Raw genomic sequence first — 12,201 nt, forward strand, 5'->3', positions numbered from 1 at the left:
CCACTGTTCGTGCAAGTGCCTCTACCAGCCAGCAGAGGTTACATTTGCTGTAGCCATGAAGCAATTCCATCAACCTCTATCCCTCAGACACAGCCAATTGTGTGTTGGATGCCTGGCAAGGTCAATAGCAAGCACAGTGAAGATTCTAACCTTAGAACTGAGATCTCACCATCACCTCCTGAGTTCAGACCAGGTTTTTAAAAACCTAGTATGCTGTAACTCAATTCTGTTTATAGGACTGCTGCTCAAATTTCCTAATGCATACAGGCTTGATGGTTCATGCTGCCCGCCAGAGTGCCACCAAATACCAAATCCAAAAACAGTGCAGAGCAAGAATACACTTAGAACAGGGCGGAAGTCCATCTGAGTTTATTTTGCATTTAGCCATTCACTCTCACTCATCTGACTCACTTATTTACTTACTTGCAATTTGTGTATGTATGTTCCCACATGGACATGGGAAGAACGTGCATGACGCATCACAAAAAAAATACCATTATTTGCATGGTGGTGATATATAAAAGCTTAATAAGTTTAAAATGAGCTCTATGGAACATAGTTGTGTACAGAAAGACATTAGATTGACATTAGATTAAAAGCTAGTAGTAATTATATACAGTATGTAAAAACTTTTTCAGGCATGATGGCTAAAGTGTTGCTGGTTGTTTCTTTAATGGGGCTGTGAAAGGGAAAGCTCCTGACTTTCTCACATTGGAATTCTTGCAGCTGCAAATTAGTTCTCCATTCTTGACTTAAATCAAATTAATTCTGGAGAATAGGCTTACTTATGAATTTATCTTCTTCTGTTCCACTGAGCTTCTGCTTTTCGAATGAGAACAAGATCAGAGCTGCTGAAATTCTTTAGGGATTATGGTCTGCAGTGTTCCCCTCTGTGTGATAGCAGAGCTCTGTCAAATCACCTGCCACGAGACGCTTGTCCATTATCTCACAGAGGCTGAGTGGAACCCTATGGGTGCTATGCAAACACATTCGAATCACCAGTATTAAATCTATGGTCTTATTGAAGGTTTGATTTGTGTTGCTACATGTTGGCAGAACACTTGATTGTCCTGCACTCGTTTCAAAGTGGTATTTATGACATTACCTTACGACGGTGGCTAAGTGGGTAGCACTATCGCCTCACAGCAAAAAGGTCCTGGGTTTGATCCCCAGGTGGGCAGTCCGGGTCCTTTTCCCCGTGTCTGCGTGGGTTTACTCCGGGTGCTCCAGTTTCCTCCCACAGTCCAAAAACATGCAAGTGAGGTGAATTGGAGACACTAAATTGTCCAAAGACAGTGTTCGATTTAACATTGTGAACTGATGAATCTTGTGTAATGAGTAACTACTGTTCCTGTCATGAATGTAACCAAAGTGTAAACCAGGATGTTAAAATCCTAATAAACAAACAAACAAAACATGACCTTAACCTTTACTTTTCTTTAAACTACAGAGGGTAGGCCACAAAGCATCAATGTACATGATTGCTTTTGTGGGAATGCACTAATTAAGAATGGTACTAGTGTTCCTAATTTTATCTTAAAAAATACTGGACACAAATGCACATGATGTCATGATGATGACTTTTCAACTGGATGGACAGATAGACGGATGGACGGACAGATGGATGAATGGATAGATTTTTTTGTCTGGTGCCCTACCCCACACAACCCTTTTTTAATCTGGCCTTGGGACTGGCACTGAGAGAGTACTGATCAGTGCACCCCCAGTGGCTAGGCTGCTTGATGTCATAGACTGGAATATACAGAAAACACTCCACATGTACAGTCCTTCATGTCAGTGCAAGGTAGCACCACTTAAAAAATACCAGTTTACTGCAATAATCCATTTTTCCCCATAGGAGGTGTCTCAGATCTTGCTTTCAACTTTAGTCCAATTTAGTACACAGATATTTTGCAATTTGTTTTAAAACTACATATACACAAACTCAATTAGAAAAAGCTCTAATACAAGCTTATGTATTAGCTGTATACAAATAAGGTTTTCTTTAATTTTGGCTACCAGCTTGAATATTTTTAAATGGTAGATTTATATTGCGGTTTCATAAAACCGCTGTATTTTTAACTAGATTACAATGTCAAAAAGCAGTTGCATCATAACATCTCCAGCTAACAGCTGGCGTCCAGTTGTATCTTTGGTACAGTTGACATTCATGGAATCACCTGTAACACCTGTAATTTATCCCACACTGTGGTTTTATAGCTTCTTCTTGCAGTCACCCTTGTCCAGAACTGACCTGTTCTGAAAACAAATGGGCTTCAAATGGCCGCTCATAGTGGAAGCGGTGCATAATAGTTTGACCTAAGCATTTTGATTGAAACAACCACAAGAGAAAATCAGCTTGACTTTTGTAAACTGCACAGATGCAGTATAGTGCCTACCAGCACCCGGGTTTCCTCTGCCCACAGCATACACTGAGATGGCAAGTGGCTGGCACAAGCTTGCACAGAACACTGCTTCACTGTGTGCACTGGAATGGCAGGAATTTCCCTTTCAAAGTCAGATAACACTACATAGCCATTTTCCTCTGTGAAGGGCAAAAGCAGGGGGCAGCTGGAATGCATGGCTGTGAGGCAGTTTTATGGGTTAGAATGTCTGGACATTAACTCATTGATTCCTTGCAAAATATTTTGATAAGATTTGTCATCCTTCATGGCCTGTGGTTTACAGTTGTTGTTGTATTAGATGAAGAAGATTAAGAAGTAAGGCTGTGGTCTCAAAGATACCTTTAAGATACTGTGACTTGTTTAGAGGCATCCTGGTATCATTCAGCTTTTGATTCTTAAGAAAGGCATTTGTCTCACAGAATCTAGCACACCCATAGAAAGTAAAGGAGTGCACTCAGTGCAGTAATCTAAAAAGTGCAGGTCATCATTTAAAACTCAATCCCAGCAAGACAGAGCTGTTGCTTATTTCTGGAGATCAATCTCCAACTCAGGATCTAGTCATCTCTCTTGATGACTCCCAGATCAGACCATCTGATAATGTAAGAAACCTTGGTGTCATCCTGAATAACCAGCTGACCTTCTCTTCTTATGTAGCCAACATGACGAGAGTGTGCCGGTTCCTCCTCTACAACATCAGGAAGGTTCGGCCATTTCTCTCCCTGAAAGCCATTCTGTTTCTTGTCAAGTCACTTGTAATCTCATGGTTGGACTACTGCAACTCCCTCCTGGCAGGTGCTCATATGTCCACTATTAAACCCAAAATGCAGCTGCTCTCCTGGTTTTTAACCAACCTAAACACTGCCACATCACCCCACTGCTGCGTTCTCTTCACTGACTTCCTGTGGCTGCACACATTCAGTTTAAAACACTGATGCTCGCCTACAAAGCCAAAAATGGACCAGCCCCAAGGTACCTTAGAGGTCTAATAAAACCCCGCTCTGTACCACACAACCTCCATGCCACTAGTCTCACTCGACTTGATCCTCCACCCAGAACTCAAGGAAGACAAGCATCAAGGCTCTTCTCTGTACTGGCACCCAAGTGGTGGAACGAGCTTCCCTCGTCTGTCCGAACATCTGAGTTTGTCACTGTCTTCAAATGACGACTAAAAACCCACCTCTTTACTAACACTCTCCTTCATTTTTTGTGCGAAAAAACAGGGTTCTAACAGGGTTTCAGCAGATTTGTGTTCTTTGACTGTTGTTTACTTAAACTAGAGTAAGGTAATGTTTACTATGGAAGCACTTCTATAAGTCGCTCTAAATAAGAGCGTCTGCTAAATGCCGAAAATGTTAATTTAAATGGCCCAAAAAGTTACAAATGGTTCATAAATACAGTCACATAATTATAGACAGCTGCTGGCTTCTAAATGATGCAAAGTGTGCAACAACTTGTTTCCTAAAGCTTGCTTAGATCTCAAATAAGATGGATCTGAGCTTTAACTATTATTATATGCCAGAACAGTTGCAGAATGTTTAGGGAAACGTCAATGTATGAATACATTACTTGAATACATTACTTGATGTTCAGGGGCAGTGACAGCTCAGTGGTTAAGGTACTGGACTAGTAAACAGAAGGTTGCCGGTTCAAGCCCCGCCACCACAAAGTTGCCACTGTTGGGTCCCTGAGCAAGGCCCTTAACCCTCAATTGCTCATCGTGTAAGTCGCTTTGGATAAAAGCGTCTGCTAAATGCTGAAAATGTAAATGTAATGTTCCAAGCAAACTGTTTTCAATGCTGATTTTACAGCTTTGGTAACTGGCTGTACCAGATACATACATATTTAATGGTAACAGGTCAATTCTTTGTATGCGATTGTTGCTAAATTACACTAAATGTCATGTGTTGGGGTACTGTAATTCCATTTCTGGTTAGTCAAAGTCTGGTAAAGTCAGGAAAATGCACACAAAATAAAGGAAACTATCAAATCTTGTCCAACACTAATCCAGCTTTTAAGTATCGTATACATAAAGGAAAAATAAGTTGTTTATTTATTTCACCCTCAAGGAACCAAGCAGGGTCTTCCTTCTTACATAGCATCCTTTAGGACTGTTAATGTAAAGCTTGCTTGACTGCAGACACCTGTGTTTTAGAAGCTTCTAATTATGACAGAATTGTCATAATCATTGAATTTTATCTGACCATCCAGATATTTTTTTTTTTTCTTTACTCTGGCAAAAAAGGCTTTTTAATGTCCTTTTAACTTAGGGACAGTTGTTTGTACAGATGCTCTTAGGAATTTCTGGGATCTTTACAGAGCTTCCCAGACTTTGTAATCGAGGTCTAATGAATGCAGTCAAACTACCGCTATTTATATGGACACAGCCATCTTAATTACTAACAAGGAATTAGGAGACCATGCAACACGGTCAAATGGCAACTTCCTACACAATGAGATTGTGTAAATCATTTGTGTTGCTGTGTATAGAGGCCCAGAGGCCCATTCTGGCCCAGAAGATTTGGTCACAACTTAAAATAAACTACAATGAAAGGCTGCTCAGGTGGCGCATCAGTAAAATATGCTAGCACACCAGAGCTGGGATTTCGAACACATCATTTCGAATCTCAGCTCTGCCATTCGGCTGGACTGGGCGGCTACATGTACAACGATTGGCTGTTGTTGTTTATGCAGTTGTAGCCTAGCGGTTAAGGTGCTGGACTAGTAATCAAAAGGTGACTGGTTGAAGCCCCACTACTGCCAGGTTGCCACTGGTGGGCCCCTGAGCAAGGCCCTTAACCCTCAATTGCTTAGAATGTCCATTGTAAAAGTTCTATATAAATGCTGTAAATGTACATTACTATTTTGCAGGCTCTGAAGCTTGAGTGACATGCCAGAGAAGTCCCATCACAGTCATCATCAGCAGGGCTTGATGGGTGAAGGTAAGACATTTCTATGTTCTTTGTATACTGTTTGTGTGTGTGTATAATTCAGTACAGTTTCTAATAACTTAATTCTTTGTGGTTTGTTTAAGTTAAACCTGTATGTTGGTGTGTTTAAACTAAAAAAAGAAATTATTTACTGCACGTACTGTAACTCATAATTCTTAATGTGAACTGTGGTGCACCATCCTGTCCAGTACAGATTCATTTGGAAGACCAGTTAGGCCTAATTATTCGCCCTTAACCGTTCTTGGCCTTGAATTCATTTAAAACTTGATTGTTCTGTGCCCTGCAGCCCGGAGGAACACAAGAGTAAGCTACAGTTTGTTTGTATTTTGTTATCTGATAACTGTAATTTGTTCATCCAGTGTAGTCCAACCCTAGCCTGTATTTTAGCTTGATACGTAGTATTAGCTGACTAGCTAGCTCTTTTGTTTTTTTGTGCTGTGCCATGCTGTGTAGCATTGTACAGCAGGAGAACAGAAAAACTGTGTTGTCTGCATTTGACCAAGCTTGAAGAACCAAACAAACATTAACAACAGCTAGATTTTAAAAATGTAAAAATGGACGTCAGATGTTTTTTGTAGCTATTTAGCTAATTTTCTTTGATATTTGTAACACTTTGCTCAAATAGTTTGCTTTTGAGTTGTAGTTAACGTATAATTTAGCATTGGCAATTTAAATTTGTTTAAAATTGAAATTAATATTTGTAAAATGGGTACACCAAGGTTCATACATTTGCAGTTTATTGGCTGATCTACAGGGTGAGTCAAAAGTCGCAGGACACTTTTTTTATTTCAGAAACGAAAGGGAAAATGACATATCTGAATACCCCAGCAAGTAATGGGTGAGGGGGCCTATCTTTTAGGCTATGTCCGGAACATGGCCGCCATCTTGAAAGCCGTCATATTGGATCAAGGGCAAGTTTTTCTAATGGGAAGGTGGTCATGTAGCATATCAGAGAAGACCAGAATTTTCTCCGAAATCGATTGCCGCAATCATTTTACAATATATCTTGTGGTTCAAAAGTTATCAACACAGAAGTTTGCAACAACAACCGGGAACGTTCCCTGTGATGCACAGCTATTTGAGGTGTTCAATGTGTGCTGAACACAGAGCTGAATGCGCTGGATCCAATCGTTATGAACTCGCATGAAATGCTGTCACACGCTGCCCTGTTAACATTCAAATAACTGGGCGAGCTTTTTTTTCTATCTTAGGTTAGATAGTCAGTAGGCAGGCAGCAATGCTGTCACATTTCCCTTTATATTGCCTCTCAGAATCAATGTTAGCAAGCACCCAAGTGGTGAAACGACCTTCCCTTGTCTGTCCGAACATCTGAGTCTCTCGCTGTCTTCAAAAGACGATTAAAAACCTTCATCACCTCTTTACTTACCATGTACATGTACTTACTTACACTCTTCTTCATTTCTTGCGCCAAAAATTCTTGGACTACTGTCTACTTAAATTAAGTAAGGTAATGTTTACTATGGAAGCACTTCTGTAAGTTGTTCTGGATAAGAGCTTGTGTATATAAAGGTGTATGGAAACTTTTAACTGTTAATCAGGGTCAGCTGTGTATTTAAAATTGTATTTGAATTTATGTATCAGAACAAATCGTAATAGATTAAGTATCATTTCCCGTGTGGAATGCTGCATACAAAAATAGCTTAATATGATGTTTGACATATGCACCCCAAAACTCCCAGCAAATCTGTTAAGTCAGCCCTAAGCGTGAAATAATTTTTTGGCCTTTTCAGGGAAACTAGAGTCGTTTTCCAGACGTTTTCCATCTGATTGAATTGGGTTTTTAACAAAGAAATCTGTAGAACTTGGCAGCTTTGGTTTGATTTTGTTTGGACTGGGTAACCATACAGTCAGTGTGGAAATATTTAGTAATGGATGAAGCATTCTCGTGGAAAGTAATTTGACAAGCCTGAATATGTTCCTTTTTCTTGGCATTGCTTTTGCCCTGCTGGTGAATTTGCTTGGCACTGAAGTAACACCAATAAATGGCATGTCAGTGCCTCTCTCTGGTTTCAAAATCAACAAGAACACTAGAAGAAGCTGAGAAGGGAAAGATAATAGCTCTGTGTAGTTCTGTCCATTCTTATTACACATTCCAGTGCTTTCTGGATTGCCGTCTGTGTCTTCAATTGTGGTTCACTTCAGCAAGTCTGCTACACAAGACCATCTAGACTACAAGCTCGTCTTTCAGAACTGAACCTGGGGGTGATGACGGCTTCATTCAGCACCGTATCTGGATACCTCGAGCTCTGGGCAGCATCGTAAAAATAACAGGTTGAGAGGAAATATTGGAATGTTGGGTTTCTGAAAGACTGCAGAATAGGAAGGAATGCAGAGGGTTACCCTGAGGGTTAAGCTAACCATCAATTTTAGGTTAATTGACGTAATGTCTTGATTAGTTTGGTCACTCATTACTCAGTTGTAGTAAAAACGTAGTAAAAGTTTGGATTCTTATATTAGAATGAGTATGTTTGCAGTGATTAAAAATAATAATTAACCCTTTGAGGAATGTTTGATCTTTCAGATATGTCTGAAGCTTAAAATACACATGAACCAAACAACATAAACAAACTTAACCGACTACGTCTGGCATAAAATAAACCATCCAGTATTCAATCTCCCCAATATTAACAAGGTCCCCAGAAACTCTGTAGCTTGTTACCTTGTTGACCTCTATTACTTCAGTAAAATACGCCACCCAACTACCGCTAAGATCCAGGGTTCAAATCTCAGCTGTGCTACTGGCTGGTCAGGCATTTACACAGACATTATTGACAGTGTTTGTTAGGGTTGCCATGAGTCTGATTAATTGGGCAAAATGCAGGAAACACATCAGACAGGTCACCACACACACAATGATTCACACACACACTCACACTTTTTTAGTATCTTCCCTCCTAGATATTCCACAATCAACTGTGAGTGGTATTATTGAAAAGTGTAAGCGTTTTGGACGTGGCAGATTACCTGAAGTTACAGAGCAGGGTTGCAGAGTGCTGGGGCGCATAGTGCATAAAAGTCGCCAGTGCCATGCTGATTTGATAGCTGCTGAGTTCAAAACCACTTCTGGCATTAACATCTGCACAAATACTGTTCACCTGCATGCTGCATGCTAGCCATACATCTCCAACCAGATGGAGAAGTGTAAAACACACCACCACTGGACACTGGAGCAACGATTTACACTCTGTATGGCTATCTGATAGAAAAGTCTTGGTTTGGTGAATGCCAGGAGAACATTACCTTCCTGACTACATTTTGCCAACTGTGAAGTTTGGTGGAGAAGGTACAATGCTGTTGGGTTGTTTTTGAGGGGTGGCATAGGCCCCTTAGTAAATCTTAAAAGCTTCAGCATACCAAGACATTTTAGACCATTGTTTTCTTCAAACTTTGTGGAAACAGTTTTGGGAAGGTCCTTTTCTGTCCCAGCATTACTGTGCCCAGTGCCAAAGCAAGGGTTATAAAGACATGGTTTGGTGAGTCTGGTGTGGAAGTCCTGACCTCTACCCCATCAAACACCCTACTAAGTAAGGCTATATATATAACCGGAGGAAACCCACAAAGACACAGAAAAATGCTAATAGAGTACACACTGAACAGACTCTGGACACCCGACCAGGGAATCTAACCTGGCCCTTCTTGCTGTGAGGCGACCGCGCTCATTGTGAGCCCACTGCGCCAATGTGCCACCAGGTCTGACTAATCCAGATTTTAAAGATTTTGTCCATGGAACATTATCACAAAAGTTTATCAAGGTGCTTTTCCTCTAATCAGAGCTGCGGTTTCATTTTTGCTCTATTTTTATATAAGTCAGATTTTTATCTTATTTTTATATTTGTATTGTGCAATCATGAACACTAGCTTTGGCTAAGGCTCAACATGTCTACTTTTTAGATGGGTTATAGCTGCACTTTTTAAAACATTTAAGCTGGCTGACCATTTTTTAAGAAAAATACTTAAGTGTTTTACTTTTTTAAGTTTCAAGTTTCCTCTCTTTGGGGTTGTTGGCCCTCAGTGTGGTTTGATGGTCCTAAAGTTGCTTGAATTGCATTTGCAGCATTTCCAGCCAATTTTTTTCCAATATATTTTCTATCTTGTTTAAGAGTTGTTTGTTCCTTTGATTGCTTATTATAACTTGCTCATTGACACTTTGACAGTATCCTTACTGGTTCATTTTCAACTCCTGACAGAAGTCTTTAGTCACTAGTAAGCCTGATTGTAGTGACCCAGTTGTAGATTATGATGTTAAAAGAAGGTTAAAGACTCCTTCAGCACATCTCTGTCTCAGGACTTACTCAGGCCTAGGGAAGTGTAAAATCTCTTTTCAGATGCAACTGGAGAATAATAGCTTTTCCATGCATGAATGCTGCAGCCTAGAAAGTGGGTTACTGGCAGGAATTTACTTGAGCTTTTTATTGCACCCTTGCACATCCCACCCTCTCTCAGGGATTTAACTATATTTTTTGTAATTTTTCCATCACAATACTGGCATTCACTCTTACAGTAAATTACTCTGGTTAGCGTTTGACTGTCTTTTGGCCTGTTGCTCAGTTTTTAGAAACTGTTAGCGATTGCATAGCAAAAGATCTATTGACATTGTCACAAGGAGTGGGGGGTGGGGTTGTGCACGAGGGAAGGTACTTATAGTGAACATTAGCTTAATGAGGCATTCCAGGTAGCCATGGAGATTTTTTTTAACTATCCTAGGAAATTGTCACGTGGCCGGTTGCATGGCTCTGCCAAATTGTGGCAGAGTCTCTAAAACAACATTAAAGCCGTGTTGAATTTCCACACCTCATGTCCATTTGCATACTCTGCTATCACTTTGGTTTCACTTAATGCTGACCTGCGAACAGGGTCACAGACTCCAATGTGGATTTTCAGCCTCAGTGGTGAAGTTTACAATGGGCTTACACCTCGGACATCCCTCCCGACAGATGGCCTATGTTGTTGCAAGGAAATGGAGATTTGAATAGAGGTACTTTAGAAAGGGCAAGAGGGTCTGTGTAATGCCATTGGGGTTAATTGGCTGTATAGACCCCCGCTGCTCTTGTGCAAAGCAAGGCTTATTCCAGTTCGAACCCTTAAATGAGATCCTGAATGTTTTTGGGGGAAATTCAGCAATGGCATTCCTTCTGATGTGTGGACTGCTTGATGCTTCAAAGACCTTACAATGACGACATGGAGTCAGGCAAGGTTAGATTGAGATCTTTTTTTAGTCCCAGTCTTGCATTGCAAGATAATGATTATTTGGTTATAGGCCATCTGATTTGATTTAACTTTCTTGAAGATAGTGTGTTGCATATATTTTATTTATCCGCTAATTTTCTGTGATTTGCTTTTCATTTCTGAATCCTGTATGTTGCAGTCTTCATATTTAAGAAATACTTTGTTCCACATTCAACCCTACATTTATTTCAAATTAGAAGGCAAAAGTGGAGACAAAAATTGTGGGGTTTGCATAAAGAACATAACAGCAGGAATCAAATGGGTGACAAATTATAGAACCACTATTCATTAGATTAGATTTAAAGGACATTGGCATATATTCTTCAAATCTCTGGAACTTCCCTCAGTTTTTTAAATTGCTGTTTTGATAATGGTAATGGAAAACTTTTCTAACATGTTGGTTCGTGATCTGTAATAGACAGTAAGTAGAAAGGTTGGCGCCCGGGTGGCGCTGAGGTGTAACACGCTAACCCACCACCATTGAGATCTCGAGTTCGGATGCTATCAATCAGGCCGGGCACCCACACAGGCACAATCGTTTGTGCCTGAAAGGAAAGGTGGTCAAATTTTTTGCTTCTGTACAACGGTGGCCTTTGCTGTCGGACCGGGGCACCTGCACTCATGACTGATAATCTGGAGAGCAGGGGACGCATGATAGTCTTGTTGGCTAATCTCAATCTATATGACTATATTGGTAGCAAAAAGGGGGTAAGGGAGGAAAAAGTAATACTACTGATGACCGTTTTATAAACCATGTTGATGTGATGTCATGTTGGGTTAGAGGATATGTTTCCTTTTTTACAGTATTACAGTTAAGGTCATTTTCAATGTTTTATCTCCTAGTTTCGGGTGTCGGAAATTCAGTTTAACATCTTTATTCAAATTGCAGCATTGGTATAGTACAGGGGTGTCCAAACTTTTATTGTTGGGGACCAGATGTAGAAAAAATATGCATAGACGGGCTCTGTGTAATAAAACAAATAATAACCAAAGATAATAGATCTACTCAATTACTATCAACAACACACCTATTTATTTGACGAACTTTATCGATCTTTCTTTGACAGTGTTGTGTCAACTAAGATTTTGCTTACCAGTGACTAATCCTAATGAAAACATTATAACACTTGAGAAACAGTTGCTGTAATGACTAACAAATTAAACATACACACTTCCCTCTAAAATTTTCTAACGTGCCTGAAATCTTTGGAGTTACTTTGGAGACACCATGTCTATCCAAAAGTTCGGGAGTATTAATGTAGGTGTGACGTCATTAATAATTTGAGTTAGGGGAAAAGGGATGGGGCGCATATAGACCAACTTTCATTTCTAATATATCTCACCATTTAAAAATGGTTACGGGTCATTTTGGCACCCCTGGTATATTACTAATGCAGAATAAGAAAGAAATTTGATTTATTTAAAGCATGTTTAGCTTTGACTAACCTCATTGGAGACTTTATAATAATGAATATTCCATGTTACATTATAAGAAAAGTAAGTAGGCCTATGTGACCTAAAATATTAAGTAGGGCTGGGCAGTATGACCAAAAATTTGTATCACAGTATTTTTTAAGATTCTGACGGTTTCACCTATATCA

General features: G+C 39.9%; 1 protein-coding gene across 1 annotated transcript in view; it reads left to right on the forward strand.

The window, feature by feature from the left end:
* The window catches only part of LOC134325453 (pleckstrin homology domain-containing family G member 3), a 72,096-nt gene that overhangs the window by 16,312 nt on the left and 43,583 nt on the right, over positions 1–12,201 (forward strand). The window contains exon 2 of the mRNA XM_063007651.1: positions 5,274–5,344. Coding sequence (XP_062863721.1) covers positions 5,293–5,344 — 52 coding nt within the window. The 5' untranslated portion in view covers positions 5,274–5,292. The remainder of the gene's footprint in view (positions 1–5,273; positions 5,345–12,201) is intronic.

Source organism: Trichomycterus rosablanca, chromosome 13, assembly GCF_030014385.1.
Source record: "Trichomycterus rosablanca isolate fTriRos1 chromosome 13, fTriRos1.hap1, whole genome shotgun sequence".
NCBI lineage: Eukaryota > Metazoa > Chordata > Actinopteri > Siluriformes > Trichomycteridae > Trichomycterus > Trichomycterus rosablanca.